The sequence below is a fragment of the Pituophis catenifer genome, unplaced genomic scaffold (genome assembly GCF_029215685.1).
Source record: "Pituophis catenifer annectens isolate HBS135680 unplaced genomic scaffold, rPitCat1.0.hap2 SCAF_4, whole genome shotgun sequence".
NCBI classification, from domain to species: Eukaryota; Metazoa; Chordata; class Lepidosauria; order Squamata; family Colubridae; genus Pituophis; species Pituophis catenifer.
In genome coordinates this window covers 35,960,561-35,978,455 of record NW_027256884.1, presented here as the reverse complement: position 1 = coordinate 35,978,455, position 17,895 = coordinate 35,960,561, and the positions used below count along the sequence as shown (strand labels likewise).

General features: G+C 39.2%; 1 protein-coding gene across 1 annotated transcript; it reads left to right on the top strand.

The window, feature by feature from the left end:
* The first annotated feature begins 4,242 nt into the window (after nucleotides 1–4,242).
* Nucleotides 4,243–15,281, top strand: LOC139316536 (acetylserotonin O-methyltransferase-like). The gene is made up of 9 exons (XM_070943309.1): nucleotides 4,243–4,290; nucleotides 6,287–6,418; nucleotides 8,485–8,659; nucleotides 9,393–9,522; nucleotides 11,459–11,527; nucleotides 11,969–12,087; nucleotides 12,844–12,984; nucleotides 13,144–13,266; nucleotides 15,073–15,281. The coding sequence occupies exons 1-9, from the start codon at nucleotides 4,243–4,245 to the stop codon at nucleotides 15,279–15,281; spliced, it is 1,146 nt and encodes a 381-aa protein (XP_070799410.1).
* Nucleotides 15,282–17,895: the final 2,614 nt, after the last annotated feature.

Here is a 17,895-nt window from a genome sequence, read left to right as displayed (position 1 = left end):
AAATGCAATAGAACAAACAAACAAACAAATCACCTTGGCAGTTACAAATGAATGCTGGTATCAAAACAATGTTAGCATGTTTTCAGTTTCTTCTGGTGAACTTGCTATTCTTGCCTTTTCTCAGACCCAAGAGAACACTTTTTCAGACATAGGTGTCCTTAAAGGCAGAAGGAAAAAATGGCAGAAAGCTCTATTAAAGAGAAAAAAGGTCAGACTTAGAAGGTTTTGAAAAGTCTCTCAGCAAAGGGTCCTGAATTAGTTTACCTGACATGGCATTAAAAGACTGGCACTCTTGTTCAATAGCAGGAAACTGAATGGACCAAAGAACAATTTATGAGATTGTGTGGGCTTTTGTTGGCATACCTTAAGAAAGATTTGACAGAGCTATAAAGGGGTAAGATGAGGAGTCTTCACACTCATCGTGAATGATAGTACTGGAATAAAGGAGAAGTGAATTTATGGCATTGATGATGAAGAGTTGAATAGATTCCAGCTCTTCCATACTATGAATTTCCTTGGTAACGCTTCTACAATGCATTCCAGCTGTTCCTACCTATTCTTATATATTCTCATATTTTCTTCTCACACTTCATATACTGATACTCCATAGGATCATTCCAATCCTTTTATATGTCCTAACTAAACTAATGAAACCTGCAAAGCTCATGGCCTCAAAAGAAGAATCTGTGGTGATGGTGTGCATGTATTTATTTATGCCTAAATATACACCTATATGGAAGTCCACCACTCTGTAACACATCATTTTGATTCTTAGATTTAAAAACAATAATGCAGAAGAAAAAGTGAAAAACTGAATATAAAAATCTTACCAAGATTTCCATAGAGCAATTACTATTTTATCAGTTAATCTCACACACATAATGAACGATTTGCCAAAAGAGAGAGGGGGGGGGGAGAGAGCGCAAAAGAAACATTTCCTTTCTTAATGGCAATGTAATTTGAATGGTCTGCAGAATGAACATTTACTTATCAACTCTCACTTGTAATATTATCCTCCCTATGAATATAAGGAGGAACTGAGTACTACCATTCCTTTATTGACTCTTCAATAATGCCTCTCTTTTTATTTGGACAACATGAACACTAGTCAAATTGGTAAATATCTGCAAGAAGATAAAACAAAGTCACTGTTGTTGGATGGGCAGCCATTCAAATAAAATAAACTAGCAAAACATACCAAATAATATTTTCTAGGTGAAAATATTACCTATGTTTCTAACTGAAATATTCTGGTCTCATCCCTTAATATATGACCTTTTTGAATTCCATATGTTAACATATGGAATTTTTGGAGAGCTATAGGTTAAATTTTCTGGTATGTGAAGGACTGCTTAACTATTCTGCTCTACATAATTTACTTTTTCTTGGACTCCAGCTTGCAATTCATGATACATTTTTAGTAATCTTTGTTCTTTGTTTCAGTTATACATATCTTCAACCCACCATCCATGATCAACCAAACATTCCCAATGTTAGGTCTGAGGTTTTTTTACCATTGAATTCCATGGAAGAACTAAAGTCCAGCTGGAGAAGAGCAAAAGTTCACTTAAGAAAATCCAGAGGAAGCCTTCATCAAACACTTCAACCCTGTGGACATTAAGTTCACATGGGAAGATGTTAAGGAAAATAGTCTGGTTTCCTTAGACTATGTAGTACACATTAAGGAAGCCTGTTACAGAAAACCAGCACACAGAGATCAGTATTTACATTTTGATTCTCACCACCAACTGGAGCATAAAATGGAAGTGATCAGAATCCTTTACCACTGGGCTGAAGATTTGCTTCCAGAAAAGAGGGAAAAGAAAAAGAATTAAAACAAATCTAGGAAGCCCTCAGAACTTATGTCTATCCTAACAGGGCCTTCATTAAATCCAGAAAAAGATCCAGTAGGAGCTCCTCCATAACAGACATAGAAGAGTATAATGAACAAAACAACACTGTCATTTCATATGTTGCAGGAATATTTGAAAAACTCATGAGGATTTTCGAACAACACAACATATGTGCCTACTTTAAACCCAGGAATGCATTAAGGCAGAAGCTTGTCTATCCGAAGGATAAAACACCCAGATACAAACTGAACAATGTGGTATATGCAGTGCTGTGCAGTGAGAAATGCAGATCTATAAGTTGGGGGAACCAAAACAAACATTTCTAGTTTTTTTGTTTTTTTTTTTAATTTGATTTATATGCTGCCCTTCTCCGGAGACTCAGGGCGGCTTACAATGCGTTAAGCAATTTTTATAAATCCACCAGCGTGGTAAAATGACCATTTGTGTTACTGAGATTTCCAGCATAAATTTGAAGCACATACATTCTGAATAATTTCTCTGGAGTGACATATCAATGATGCATTATCTTGTAGAAATAATTCACTGAAGTTTAGTGAAGCAAGTTTGCTCACATTCTTAACTGAATTCTTCTGGTCTCATCAATTAGCATCGGTCTTTGGAATTTTTGAAGAGAGATGCAGGTTACATTTTCAGGTTTTTGAAGGATTGCATAACCACTCTGCTATCTGTCTGTATCTGTCAAAGGTGCTTTTTTTAGGAGGCAACTGCACTTTCTTGGTTTTTCTTTGAAGATGTTTCACTTCTCATCCAAGAAGCTTCTTCAATTCTGACAGGATAGTGGGGAATTGAAGGATTTATATGGACACCTGTCTGCAAGGAATATAAATCCTTCAATTCCCCAATATCCTCTCAGAGCTAAAGAAGCTTCTTGGATGAGAAGTGAAACGTCTTCAAAGAAAAAACAAGGAAGTCCAGTTTCCTCCTTTTAAAAAAAGCACTTTTGGGACACTCTGCTCTCTATAAATTAATTTTGCAATTAATGGGACACTTTTAGTAGTGTTTGTGCTTTCTTGCTTTCTTTGTGTATATATTCAGCCTACCACCCTTGATTGGCCAATATATACACAAAGTCCCAGTGCCAGGCCTGGGTTTGTTAACACTGCATTCCATGGAAGTACTGAAGACCAGCTGGAGAAAAGCAAAGTCCGATTAAGAAAGTCCAGCCAAGCAGCCATGCCAAAGTGCAGTTAGGAGGAAGTGAAGTAACAGTTGAGAGTAGTAATGGAGATGGCAGCAAGGAAAAATGTAAGTAGCCACAGTCTTCCCCATTCCAGGAGTCACATCATTCCAGGAAGGTAACATCAACCCATCTCTAGAAACTTCAGGTGGGTGGCAGGCCACTTCACTGAAAGGAAACAGTCAGCAACTGGGAAATGAGAGTAATAAAGAAACAGTATTTTCCTCATAGAGTAATGGGATGTGAACCGAGCTTTAAAAAGACCAGTCCAAATACAACTCCTGATAATACAGAGGGAAGAAATTAAACATAATTGATAATGGAGAAAATGCAAGGGAGATCCTAGATCCGTGATGGCAAACCTATGGCACGTGTGCCACAAGTGGCACGCGGGGGTGTAGGAAAGGCCCGTTTCTCGCTCTCCCTAGGCTTCCTAAGCCTCTCTCCAGAGGCTTTCTAGAAACCTGAGGAGGGTGAAAATGGCCTTCCCCACCCCCCCCCCACCCCCGGAGGTCCTCCAGAGGCCGGAAACAGCCCATTCGACAACTTCCGGTGAGACTAGAAGGCCCGTTTTTCGCTCTCCCCAGGCTCCAGAGGTTTTCTAGGAGCCCAGGGAGGGTGAAAACGGCCTCCCCCCCCCCCGAGGCCCTCCAGAGGCTGAAAATGGCCGTTTTGCCAAATTCCAGTGGGACTTACTGGGCCAACCATGCCATTGCGGGCCAAACCGAGTGGAGCACTGGGGGGGGGTCACGTGTACATGTCCAGAGGGAGGGAGCGCATTGAATTATGGGTGGGGGCACACGTTCACACGACCCCCCGCACTCCCCCCAGTTTTGGCACATGACAGCAAAAAGGTTAGACATCACTGTCCTAGATGGAAGTCAGCACAGAAGCCAGAAAGCTAACTAGTTAAAAAAAGAAAAAAGAAAACCAGTCAATATACTTTAAATAACATATTATTATTGTGCTAGGATTCTTTTTGTATTGAAAACAAATGTTTTCCCAAAATGATCTTTTTTATTGCTTGAGGCCACCAGTCATCCTGACATCTACAGTGAAGAAGTGACAGGATCAGAACTGGCGTGGCCGGTTGATTAAGCAACTTCTGTAAACACACCGTCTGCTGTGCTGATATATACCCTTTTTCTTACTTCTTTTGCCTAAAACTGAGGCTTATCCTGAGATAGTCGCATGAAGCTATCATTTGAAAGACTGACTCGGAATCTGCTCAGCTATTGTGTGGGTAAGACTTCAGCCATTAAACTCAGCACTTCTTGTTTCCAAAGCAAGGACTGTCGTATCTGTAAGAGGCTACTAATCTCAGATTTCTCTATCCATTTTTTTACATCTTCTCCTTTATATGGAATTACACCAGCTTTGTCAAGGCCTTTAGAAAAATCTATAGTATCTACAAATTAGACCGTGTAATAGTCAAGAAAAAGGAGGTTGAAAAAAGCAGATGGCAAATAAGACTATTTTCTTTACCTAACTTGATTTCTAGAATTTGCCCATCCTGTAGCTAAATTAATATTTAATCTGAAAAATAAGTTCATTTTTTAAAATACCCAGTAATAAATCTTTTTCAATTTTCTATACAGTATGCATATAATAATTATTGCAATAATAGCATTTTAAGTTTGTTTGAATATATTGTCTTGGGTTTCACATCTTTTAAATCCTTTTTTCAAGCTTAACTTGCTATTTTTAAACATTTGTTCTGAAATTAGGTGCTTAGTTTCATGCCCTTCTCAACACCCCCCCATCTTTCCATATTCTAATAACTCTCTAAACGTTCGCATTTTCTAATTCTTTGAAATTTTCTTTGCATATCTTTCTTAAAGAAATGTATTTTTTACTATTGTCAGAAGAATAATTTGCGGTTTCAAGTCGAGCTGGGATTGTGCAAGAGTAAATAAATATGAGATTCAGACAGCTGTGAGGAAAGGATAAATATTTATTTCCAAAAAGCAAAAGTTTGCTTTGAAGACAGCTGCCAACAAATGGCAGCTGTCTTCATAGCAACATACTTTTATAGGAGAACTTGTCTTGGGTGTGGAAGTGTTTATGTGCTGGGCGACACTTGAGGGGCATGGGTGCATGTAGGTATGTCATCTATGATGTTTATTCTTGTGAACATGCAGTTCTGCTGCAAGACCTAATTTAATTAAATCTTTGTGTTTACAGACCATATCTTTGATATGTGGCTTAGGTCTGGGTGACTTATTTGGGGGTTTGAGGAAGTTTGAGTAAAAGATTTTTCCTCAGTGAATTCCTAGTGAATTCACTGATTTCTCAGTCCATTGTGGATTCCGTTAATGTTTTAAGGGAAGATTGAAACAGTACAAAGAATAAAATATATTTTAATATGAAACTTCTGTCACTATACATTCCCCCAATTTCCATATTCTAAAATTTGTTGCACTTAGCTGTACACATATACTTAGCCCTCACTTCTACATATTTTCCTGCAACAAAAGGCCAGTTCTTCTCTTTCTGCCTTTTCCCTTTTTCTCATCAGTTCCCATTTTCTCAAATAGTTCAAAGGGAAATTTATCTGAACAGTTTTGACACTATTTTCCCCAAGTCAGATATGGAGAACCAGGGGACAGATACCCTGAAGGGAGGAACGGGGGAAAGCCTCGCCTCCAGGGTCCTTGAGAGAAATAAGATCTGGCAGACATGGAGTTAATGGATGGAGGGCATTAAAGATGAGAAGCAATAGTTTAACTTGAACATATATAAAGGAAGGCTTAGATAGTTGGCTGGAAATGAGGCTGATTTAACAAATCCTTTTCTGGATTTCCCTTTCTTTCACTGTGTTTGCTTTGTTTGTGGGGATGGCCTCATATTATCTCTGATTGTGTTTATTGTTTGCCATTCAGCTTGAAAACTTCCAACTTATAAAGGCTACTCCATCCTGCAAATTTACACTTTTTAGAGCTATGTCATATTTTTCTTAAGGTGTGCCAACTAGACCTGCATATGAGCACACAAGTTCCACATTTACTCCTATTCCTTGTTTCCTGGTTTTCAGGTCATTCCATGAGAGCACCTCTAATGCCAGGGCTGCTAAATTTATTCAGGAGCCTTTGCTGAAGGACTCTTGAAAACTTTCTAAGTTGGCATTGTTCTCTCTTTAATAATGTAAAAATTTTTATTATTTAATAATAATACTTTCCATACTTTATCCTGGGACATCTTATGGACACCTATATTTTGCCATTTTTACAGTCAGGAATACCAAGTATTTTGGCTGAAGGAAGGTCCTTTTGGTCAACGAGAGAAGCCAAGAACAATGAGTTCACTAGAAGCAATTGGAAATATTCAAACATTCTTTAGCTACCAGCATTCATTTATAACTTTTAAGGTAAGGTGGGTTAACACTTCCAAATATGAACTCTCAACTTTGAAATTGCAAAAGACCTTCCATTTCTCAGCTTCTTAATGGTTTGAAAACAATAGAAACACCAAAGTTTATGTTGTAATGAAAGAGTCAGCTATTAAATTGCTGCAAGATTCTTTTCTGTGTCTTTTGAACAGACTTACTTCATTGGACATCAGCAAGTTCCTTTCCTTATTCAAATGTGCTCTTCTTTTGCCAATAAGAAATTAAAATAAAATTTATAAAATTTTATTATACCATGACAGGTGTAATAAGGTAAATTCCTTAGTAGTTTTGCATAACATCTTTTTTTATTACCAGATGATTATAGCTTCATGTTTGCTAATAGAGTTTCCATGTCCTAAGGACTAACATGAATAACTCTCCCAGCCAATTTACTAAATAATCTAGTGGCTGTATACTTTCCTGCATATTTTAACTCTAATCTGGCAACAAAATCTGAAGATGTTTACTCTACCAGCTGCCCTGAGAACTGGATAAGTATGTATTCACATCGTTTCTCCTTTTTTCTTTAAAGTGAAACAGCCCACATGGCTGTCATAAACATTTCTCAACGTTAAGGGGATCTCAGGGCTCTTTGGCCCCAGGATACAGGTTGTAAAATATCTGTTGACACAAGCAATGCTAGTAAATCAAATCCAAGTTTCCCCCTTCTCCCAACTGAATGTCAGTATCACTTTTAGCGATCTGACACAGTGTTTATTATAGTAGAAGGCAGCGCCAACATTCCTTCTTGCATTGGTTTAATTATTAAAACATTAATTATTCTTTTTTAACCGAGCAAATTGTTGTGCCAGTAAGAGAGGCAGAATCAATTTTTTTTTTTCTGCCATCAATCTTTGCTTCCCCAATGGTTTGTTTCCGTATTATGTGTATTATCTGGGTTTTTTTTACTACAGTAAGGTAGGATCACATATTCTTTTCTTCAGTTTTTTCCTCCACTTGATATCTCCGAATAATAGCATAGAGTACATATAAAAAAGCTGGAGTTTGTATCATAGTGTTATGATGAAATATCTGTCTTTCTGTTCGCCTTTCTTCTCCATCAAGGATGCTGATCTTTTGACTACCTTCCCTTCCAGGGACTGAACACATCACCAACCATGGTCTCTGCAGCCTTCAAGGCTGAAAGGTTCCTTCTAATAAATGGGGCCCAGGATAAATAAATCTGGTTGCTCAGATTGTGCAGAGTATTATTCTGCCCCAGCTATGGACCCCAAAGTACACAGCACACACAAAGTCTGTACAAACCTTAGTTTACTAAATTAAATCAGTCTTTTTCAAACAAAGGCTGTTAATTAACTTTCTTAACATTTTCTTTCTTACAAGAATCCAAAGAATAAATAATCGTAATCTTACTATGGTTGGCAGAAAGCCCAGGAGCAATTTTCAGAGAACTAAGATCAAGACGCAAAGGAGAGTGAACGAAGTTGTTCCCTGCAAATTACCTCAGTCGTCGTCCTTCCTTAAATAGGCTAAGGGCCTCCTCATTGTCTGACTCGAGTGCCAGCTGCACAGGCTGCTGGCGCAGCACCACACCAGCCTCCTCGCTGTCGGAATCAGCTACTAGTTGCACAGGCCGCTGACGGGCCACAAGTATCCAATATTTCTCTCTCTCTCTCTCTCTTCCTCTCTCTTTCTCCCTTTCTCTCTCTCCCCCCTCTCTCTTTCTCTCTCTCTCCCGCTTTCTCTCTCTCTCTCTCTGCGCGTGTATGTATAGATTTTGTCTGAAACTCCACTAATAAATTGAACAAAGCCCAGCTGAAGAAGAAAAGAATATTAGTTGTTTTATTATTTTTATTTTATTTATTATTTTACTAGTTGTTACTACACCTACATTCAGAGGAGATCTGGTTGCACAAACAAATGATTATCTACAGATGCCCTTTCTCCTCTTGGTAGGGCTGATTAACATGTGTAGCCCTGCTTGATTCCTTCTTCAGTAAACCACATAAATAGATTCTGGGATTGTTGGATGTGAACTGAGAGGAAAGCCATGGCTTTCGTTCTTGCTCTCTGTTTCTTCCTAGATCATGTCAACTGGCTGTGAGCTGGGTGTCTTTGATCTTTTGAGAGAGTCGAGGGAACAGCTGTCTTCCACAACTATTGCTGAACGCTTGAGCACCAGCCCCATCGGGATGCAGAGGCTGCTGGAGGCCTGTGTGGGGTTAAAGCTCCTGACACTGGAGTGGAAAGATGGCAAAGGTAATTGTGTGAGAAGCAGGAGGCAACTGGAATGGCCAACAATTATTCCATAATTATTCCATAATTATGGGCAATAGGTGGCTGCCACTGTTGAGCTTGACAGATTCAAGAGTTTGTATTTGTATGTGCTGATCACTTTATCACTTTCTTTGAGATTTGGTCCAGTCTGCTTCACAGCATCTTTTTGGTCTTCCCAATGTTTTATATTCACTCTTGGAAAGTCATATAAACAAGAACAATAAAACATTGGCATTTTGAGTTGGTGTCCCTGCTTATTTCAAAACACAACAAAACCAACTTTGTTTCTAAACCATGAGCATTACTGTTGTACTAAGGGAATGAACCAATTTTCAAAATGAAATTATATCCAAACCCCAAATCTAATGAAATTTGAAAAAAAAAAAAACAGCCATTGAACTTGGCCAAATGACAGGTCCTTGCAGATTGTGTGGCAAGGTTTTTCAGAAGAGGTTTGCCATTGACTCCTTCCTAGGGCTGAGAGAAAATGACCAGCCCAAGGAGCTGGCTTCATGGGACAGGAACTTATAGTCTCCAAGAAATTCAGCATCATGCCTTAACACCTACGTCAAACTGGCTCTTATATTATTATGATATGCTTGAGATAAATATAGCATAATTTGTTTTTAAAGAAGTAGGCTAAGACACTATTGTGAATTGAAAGATAGTTACATGCAATGATATCAGTATTTTTTGTGGTTGTTTTTTTTTTTAGATCTTTATGGAAACACAGACTTTACCAATCTCTACCTGGTCAAATCAAGCCCAAAGTCTCAGTATCTTTCCATAACATTCAATTCTGAAGTTTTGTATCCATCAATGCAATATTTGCCTGATGCTGTGAGGTAAACAGATCCAGCAGGGAATTTCACATTTTGGATGTTAAATATGACATTACCACATTTACTTCCTTAATTGCAATGGCACTGAATAATCATCACTGAATTTTCTCATTCAGATCAAAGGATATTCTTTTATAGTTTCCTTCTTTTAGAAAAGTCGAGGACCATGTTCTGCCTTTCTGGGTTGTTTTAGAGCATGGGTGTCAAACTTGTGGCGTCACGGCAGCACCACATGACATATCAGGACTTTTTTCCCCTTCTCTAAACTGGGTGTGGGCGTGGCCAGCGCATGACGTATCTGGCCACGAGTTTGATAGTCCTGTTTTAGAGTCTCTCTTCTCCCATTTCAAAACATGGGATTTACCACTATTTCTGTAAGGTCCTGCAGATAATTTAACAACCAGTTCTCTGCCCTAATGACTGGCTGGGTAGGCGTGGCCTGGTGGTCATGTGACTGGGTGGGCATGGCCAACTCAACGTCACTCATCACATCCAGCCCCGCCACTCTCCCTTTTCACAGGCCTTGGGCCTATATGCAACACCTCCAGAAATGAAAGGGTTAACCAATCCTCAGTTTCCTGATGCAAATGCCCCCCCCCATAAAAGGTTGGGGATTGACCAACAAAGCATTCTGCTCCCATCACCAAGGAAAGTAAGACAGCAGAGGCTGAGCTTATTAAAAGCAATATATTGTGTCATAACAGCCAAAGTTTCACACCTGAGATGGCAGAGGCAATAAATCCCATTGATTTAAATTAAAGCCCATTTGCACCCGAAAAATAATAAATAAATAGCAGAAGGAGAAGAACTGACAATACTTCTGTGCAGGCAATTCTGAAAGAGACTAAACTAAAGCTGAATTAACCCCTTCCTTCCTTCCTTCCTTCCTTCCTTCCTTCCTTCCTTCCATCCTTCCTGTTCTTTGGAAGGTCAGATACTGAAGTTCAAGCTCAAATTCTCTGACCACTAAAGGAGAAGAGAGGAATCACTGGAAAAGACACAGATGCTGGAAAGACTGAAGGCAAAAAGAGAAGGGGATAGTGCATAAGATGCTTAGATAGTGTCATCAGCATAATGAACATGAGTTTGGGCAAGCTCAGAGAGACAGTGGAGAATAGGAGGACCAATTGTGCTATTGTCTATGAGGTTGTGAAGAATCAGACATAAACTACCCTATTTCCCCGAAAATAAGACATCCCCTGAAAAGAAGCCCTCCCTGAAACAAAGCCCTCCCCAAAACTATTTAAATGCATGCACAGCTGGTCCCCACCATTTCCTCTGGTTAGGGTTAGGGAGACAGAACGGGAAATCAGGTAAGACAGCAAGAAGAGCCCTGCCTTGCTCCGCGCACCCCAAAATAATAAGACCTCCCCGAAAATAAGGCCAAGCGCTTATTTTGGAGTTCAAAAAAATATAAGACAGGGTCTTATTTTGGGGAAACATGGTAGTGACTGAACAAGTATTTGAGCTACACTATGTGATGTATATCTTAAGACAAAAAGATTTTTTTACCTACAAATCCATCAACAGTAAATTCAAAAACCTGCTGAATTGGGATTGCCTCTGAATCTTCCTTTAAACCAAAAATATTAAAATAATTCTTTTTTTAAAAAAAGAGAAAACAAAGGATTTGTAGCTGGTAATTTCATTAAAAAGGCAGCAGTATAGAAGTGAGTTGGGTTCATTGCCTTCATCTGGGGAGTTTCTTCAACTAACTAACTTAATCAACATGACTCTACAGCTATTTCTTGGTAGAAATGCATTAGATCTTACTGCTCTGTATTTGAGAGAATGAAGGAAAACTGGTTTAGTAATGAAACCTTCAGAATAAAATCTGAACTGTGAAGATTCAGTACAACATTCAGGATCTACTTCTATGCAGAAGAAAATGCCAGGATGATTGACTTGTTCCTTTCTAACTTTTTTAAAATTCTTTTAGGAAAGGAAAAAATCAGATTCCATCAATATATGGCTCTCCCTCAAACAAGATTTTTGAGGTCATGTCCAGGTAACATTATAATTTTAGAGAATGGTCATTAGAGTAACTGTTTTGTGGGCAACTAATCAATATGTTCATAATTGATAATATGATAATTTTCTCTATCATATGATCCTGACTCATCACCATATTCAGCTTCTCTTTTATGGCATTGTAATATTGTTGTGGCACATCTAATTGACCAGGTGTTTCTGTTTATATACAAAGCACAGGTCTGCAATTAGAGTACCTATACGAATCTGCTTTGTTTCAAGAACGTTATAACATTTTCCACCAAAATGGTAGGACTGCTCCATGTATCACTTGCAGATTTTTCTAAATTCTGATCAGCATCATTTAAGTGATGCTGTAAAAAGAATTCCTTCAATTCAAACATAAATTGATATGTAAAACAATAACAACAATAGCATTTTATAAAGTTATATTTAGAGGTGTTTATTTTAATTCTAGATCAAAGGAAGAGTTACAGTTCTTCTCCAATCACATGAATGAGCTCTGGCCTGCGGTAGGAAGAGAAGTGCTTTCTGCCTTTGACCTGTCCCAGTTCCCACTCATTTGCGATCTGGGTGGTAAGTACCACAAGTGTTTTGCCATCTTCTTCAAATGTTGGGCCAATGGGTCGGATGGGTTCTTAACTTCTCTTACAAATCTTTTCATCTGCATTTGGAAAAGGAGAAATCCTTAGCAGACTTTGAGAAATAGTCCTGTTTTAAAGATGATTAACTTTCACTCTGACCTGTATAACAGTCAGTGGAGAAATTGGCTGAGGCGTTTGAAAAGAGGAGAGAGTTCTGAAAAGAAAACAGTCATCTCCACCTCCCCTTTTCCGGTGCTGACCAAGGATGGGAAGGAACTGAAATCAGAGAATAGCAGGCTGATGACTAAAGGACCCTTAAACTGGATTTGCCTGGGAACATTTGGGGGATGCAAGAGATCATGACTGAAGATGAGGTGGGATTTGGTGCCCTTTGAGACGATGTTCAGTTTTTGTCTGTTCAATCTGCATCAAATGCCAAAGTTCTTGGATCTTTTGAATATTCAGTGCATCCAGCCCAAGGAATTTTTATAAACTGGAAGGACCATATGAAAGTCGAGAACAAATTGGCTCAATCTCTGTTCTTTTTCCCTATTAGTATTTGTTTTCCATGATATAAAACATAGCAGATTTGAAACAAGATTGTCTCATTTTTGAAATTACTAGATTCCAATTAATCTGAAGTGCAGCTGTAGAGAAATTAATAGGCAGGTAGCTTCATAGAAAAAAGCTGGAAATGTACAAAATTTTGTTCTGAAGTTAGTTAATTACATTTTGTTGTGTATTTAAGGAAACTTTGGTGGCTTAGCTAAGGAATTAATTTCACTCTACCCAAAATGTACTGTGACCATTTTTGACCTCCCTGGAGTAGTGGAAGCCTCCAAAAACCATTGTTTGTCTTCAGAAGAGACCCGAATCACTTTCCATGCAGGTAAAAGATGTGATGTTCCTTGTGGGTTGAATTCATGTCTTGCTAAGCACAAGAAACTTTCACAGACAGACTGGATTCTGTGGTTTTTAAAGGGAAAAAAGATTATTCTATCAGAATAATCTGGAACACATGGTGCTAAATGAGATTTTACTTTTATAGGTGATTTTTTTAAAGATCCATTTCCTGAAGCGGACCTGTACATTTTGGCCAGGATTCTGCATGACTGGTCAGACGAGAGATGTTCGCAGCTGCTACATAAAGTTTACCAGGCCTGCAAACCTGGTAGGTGTTCTTTAATCATAGAAAGTTACATCTGGTAAAGTTCATACATGGCTCAAGTTTTGAACTGTAAAATCTCCATTCCCTCCCCACTCCAGGGGAAGGTTGCTGAAAATCCCCATTTCCTTCCAGGCAGCTGGGACTTGGGAGGCAGATAATAGATGGGGGCAGGGCGAGTCAGAGGCGGTATTTACCAGTTCTCCGAACTACTCAAAATTTCCAGTATTGGTTCTCTAGAATTGGTCAGAACCTGCTGAATACCAGCTTGCTAGCAATGGCTAAGTGCAGGAAAATTGAATAAAGAGACAAAGGAGCTAATTCTGGCTGCACATGAATAAGACTTAAGAACAAATGCATTCAAAGTCAGAACTGACAAGACAGCTCTGCAAAAAAGTTGAAGAAACGGTGGACCACCTAGTTGGCTGCTGTCAGACTATAACACACCTGACTACAAATACTAACGAAGTAGCAACAATGGTGCATTGGAATATGTGCAAGAAATACCATTTGCTGCAAGCAAGAACTGATCACAAAATAGACAAATAGAAAATGAAACTAAAGTGCTCTGGGACTTTAGAATTCAAACAGAAAGGCACTTGCCACATACCATCCCAGATTTTGTTGATACAAAAGACAAAAAAGTACAATTAGAAGTAGAATGAATGTGGCAGATGAAAGCAAAGATTGTACCAATATTAATAGGCACCTGAGGTACAATCTCAAAACATCTGAGGCACCACTTGAACACAATCAGCATTGACAAAATCACCATCAGACAATTGCAAAAGGAAACTTTACTTGGAAGCAACTTACATCCTGCGATGATACCTTTAGTGCCATCAAATAATATATCAAATAACAGTATCAACCTATCCCAGGTACTTAGTGTATAATAGGTGCATAAAAATGCCAAATCTAATGTAAACATCTGCTGACTGTGCAGCCAACATTGATGCAAGTTAAAAATTGGTTTTTGTTGAATGTGCAGGAAAGAAAACATGAATATTGATATAATATAATATTATATTATAATATATGGGGGAGTGATGGCTGAGCTTGTTACCTAGAAAACTGACAGCCAGAGTTCGAGATCTGAGTGTCACATGATGCGGTGAGCTCCGTTATTTGCTCCAGGTTCTGCCAACATAGCAGATCATAAGCATGCAGATGCAAGTAGATAAATAAGTACTACTTCAGTGGGAATGTAACAGTGTTCTAAGCAGTTCAGTGTACAGTCCAGGGGTGGGTTCTACTTACCTTTACTACCGGTTCGCAGCGGGACCGGGGCCGCGCCCGTGCCCACACGCTCTTCTGCGCATGTGCAGAAGCATTTTGATGACATCGGTGGCTGTGGGTGGAGCCTCCCTCCAGTTTTACTACCGGTTCTTTAGAACCGGTGCGAACCGGGAGCAACCCACCACTGGTACAGTCATGCTGGCTACATGACCAGGGAAGTTTCTTTGGACAACATTGGCTCTCTTGGCTAAGAAACAGAGATGACCCCCTAGAGTTGATCATAACTGTACAGGGAAAACCTTTACCTTTACAATATAATGTAATGAAACAAAAAGAATTTTGGTGAAGAAAATCTTTACTCTAGAAAAGATTGAGGGGAAAGCCTTGGCAAATACGCAGAATATCTGTAAATTGACAAAATATGCAAAAAAAAAAACCCCACAACTGTAGTTATCTGTTGGCAGGAATAAATATAACATATTTGAAAGAAGAATTCATAACAAAATTTGGGTATTTTCAAAATATGTAATGTTCATTGCACTTTTGAAATAAGTACTATATATTTTGAAACAGGTGGTGGTGTCTTAATAGTGGAAATACTTCTTGATGAAGACAGAAGAGGGCCTTTAGCAGCCCACATCTACTCCTTGTTAATGTTGCTCATCACTGAAGGAAAAGAACGGTCAACAACTGAGTTTAATCTGCTTCTCTGCAAGGCTGGTTTCCAAGAAGTTGAGTTAAAGAAAGGAAGCGTCTTTCATATTATTCTAGGAAGAAAATAATGTTGTCCCTGATTCCTTCCTGTTGAATGTTTAAGAGGAAATTTCAGTAATCAAAATCTTGCTTTGTTAATTACAGGTATATTCTATTCTTTCCATGTCCACAGATTACAGAGCTGATCCTTTTCTTATCACAATATGATTTCACCATAACTAGGGATCCCTGACAATGGCTGCAAAAATCCTGAGGACCAATTCTGCGCAATAAAGAGATAGATGAAACTTTTATCATATGACAAAAATTAATCTCTTTATAGATCTTTAGTTCTTCCCATCTTTACAAACCAAGACAATCTTCACACATTAAACAAACAACAAAGTACAAGAGAAAATCTGAAAGGTCAGGATCAGGACTCTGAAACACACACATTGCTTTGTTAATTCAGTATTTTTAGACCTTCTAAAAAGCAATTAAGCCCTAGAAATTCTGCAACACACACAGGATGCCATAGATGCAAACAACATAAGTAAAAATATTAACTCTAGGATTGCAAGTCTAGCCACGAGGAAATTAACAATTAGTGCTGGGAACTCAAGGTTTTTAGATAATGGCTATTGTAAAATAACAACCTCAGAAACATTATCTCATTCTTTCTACCCTAGTTATGTATTTCAATATATCTGAATTAACCTGATCAGTAATATAACCTTATTAATGCTGTATCATATTAGTAGTGATTAATTGTAAAGAGGGCTTATAATTTCACCAATATTTCAACTTTATTCTTTTCTATCACTGTCAACCAACTTTATTATTTTCTATCACTGTCAATAAACTAATCTGCATATTGTGTTAGTGTTTTAATTGTGTCCTGGTCTCTGGTTCAAATACACTATACCCCTAGGACAGTGATGGCTAACCGTTTTGCCATTGCATGCCAGGAGAGGGGGGGCGGGAGAGGGTTGCGCGCGCACATGCCCATGCGCATGCGCACACAACTCCACTCCCCACCCCCGCTCCTGGCACATGGTGGCCTGGTAGGCCCGTTTTCTTTCTTACCTGGTTCCAGATCCTCTCTATGCATCTGGGAAGGGTGAAAACAGCCTTTCCCACTCCCTTGGAGGCCCTATGGAGGCTGAAAGGGCCCATTTCCCAACTCTCGGTGGGCCAGGAAGTGACATTTTTTGCTGTCCCCAGCCTCCAGAACCTCTCTAGGAGTCTCTAGGAGCCTCTCTAGGAGTCTCTGGACGCTGGGGACAGGAAAAAATGTCACTTCCTGTCCCACCGGAAGTCGGGAAATGGGCCCTTTCAGCCTCTGTAGGGCCTCCAAGGGAGTGGGAAAGACTGTTTTCGCCCTTCCCAGATGCATAGAAAGGATCTGGAGCCAGGTAAGAAAGAAAAACGGGCCTCCCCCACCCGCCCCAGGCCCTCCAGAGGCAGGAAACAGCCTGTTTCTCTAATTCTGGTGGGCCCAGAAGGCCCGAAAACCAGCTGGCCGGCACGTGCATGTGCCCAAGAGCTGAGCTGGCATGTCCACTAATATGGCTTCACGTACCACCTGTGGCACTCGTGCGATAGGTTCACCATCACGGCCCTAGGATATTCTCATAAAAGAGCTATTCCATAAACAAATCTCATCCAATATTCCAGTTCTCCAGATACAGGAGCCAAGTTCAGAAACTCTATGACTTTGTTGTAAGACTATTTATTCTCCTTCTTTGCTTTCTGATCATAACCAGGTAGCAAGCCAGAAAAAGATAAATGTAATTAGAATTGCCTTGAGCTGGAGTCTAGCCTTATGCCAGGTCAAATGAATTTAATCCTGCCAACTGATTTTCCCATTATTTGGGGTGTTTTCCAGTCTATAGAGTTGAAGATGTTCCAGTCCCAGATAACTTATTTCTGGAGAAAAGTTTCAAGATGATTCCTTTACAGCTTTATATAACAGCTGAAAGACAGGGATTTAAAGTTATTTAAAGTGACTAGGACTGTATAACATGAAGAACCTGCTTTGATCCCATTAATAGATAACCTATATCTGAAAATGGGGTCCTTAGAAATTTCAACTGAACCAGTGGTGGGTTGCTCCCGGTTCACACCGGTTCACAAGAACCGCTAGTAAAAATTTGTAGTAGTTCAGAGAACCGGTAATAACATTGGCGGGCACGCCCCTGAACCGGTCCCTGGCCCGGTCGCTGCTCGCTTACCCCTCCCACCTCATCAGAGGCTTTAAAAAATTTTTTTTACTTTTAAAAGCATTTTTTCTACAACCTTTTCAGCCGAAAAAATGCTTTTAAAAGTTCAGTTCATGGCATTTGAAAACTGCCTTGCAGACTCCTTAACTAACACAATAGTTCCTCCTTTTGCCTCAATCCTCAACTCTGAAAGTGATAATGAGAAGTTACAATTTTAATTAATGTGGATGTAATGAATATTTACTTTCATCAGAAGGAATAGCTCTTATTTTCATAAGAGTGAATTTATTCTCCAAGAAGGCATCTTGTTTTCCTTGGCTGAGTCTTTCATACAGGAGTGGGATTCTGCCAGTTCAGACCGGTTCGGGTGAACCTTTAGGTCAGACAATTAGCTGAGAGCGAACTGGTTCACTCCGATGATCAGCTGGGCCCACCCACCTGTCCCTGCACTATACCGATCTATATTTCGTTTGTTTGAAGC

Bases quoted from the DNA above. Each gene is read 5' to 3' on its own strand.
- LOC139316536 (XM_070943309.1), top strand. From the start codon at position 4,243: ATGAAGCTATCATTTGAAAGACTGACTCGGAATCTGCTCAGCTATTGT. The intron at 8,660-9,392 runs GTAATTGTGTGA...TTTTTTTTTTAG, and splicing joins GGAGTGGAAAGATGGCAAAG to ATCTTTATGGAAACACAGAC. The intron at 12,088-12,843 runs GTAAGTACCACA...TGTGTATTTAAG, and splicing joins ACTCATTTGCGATCTGGGTG to GAAACTTTGGTGGCTTAGCT.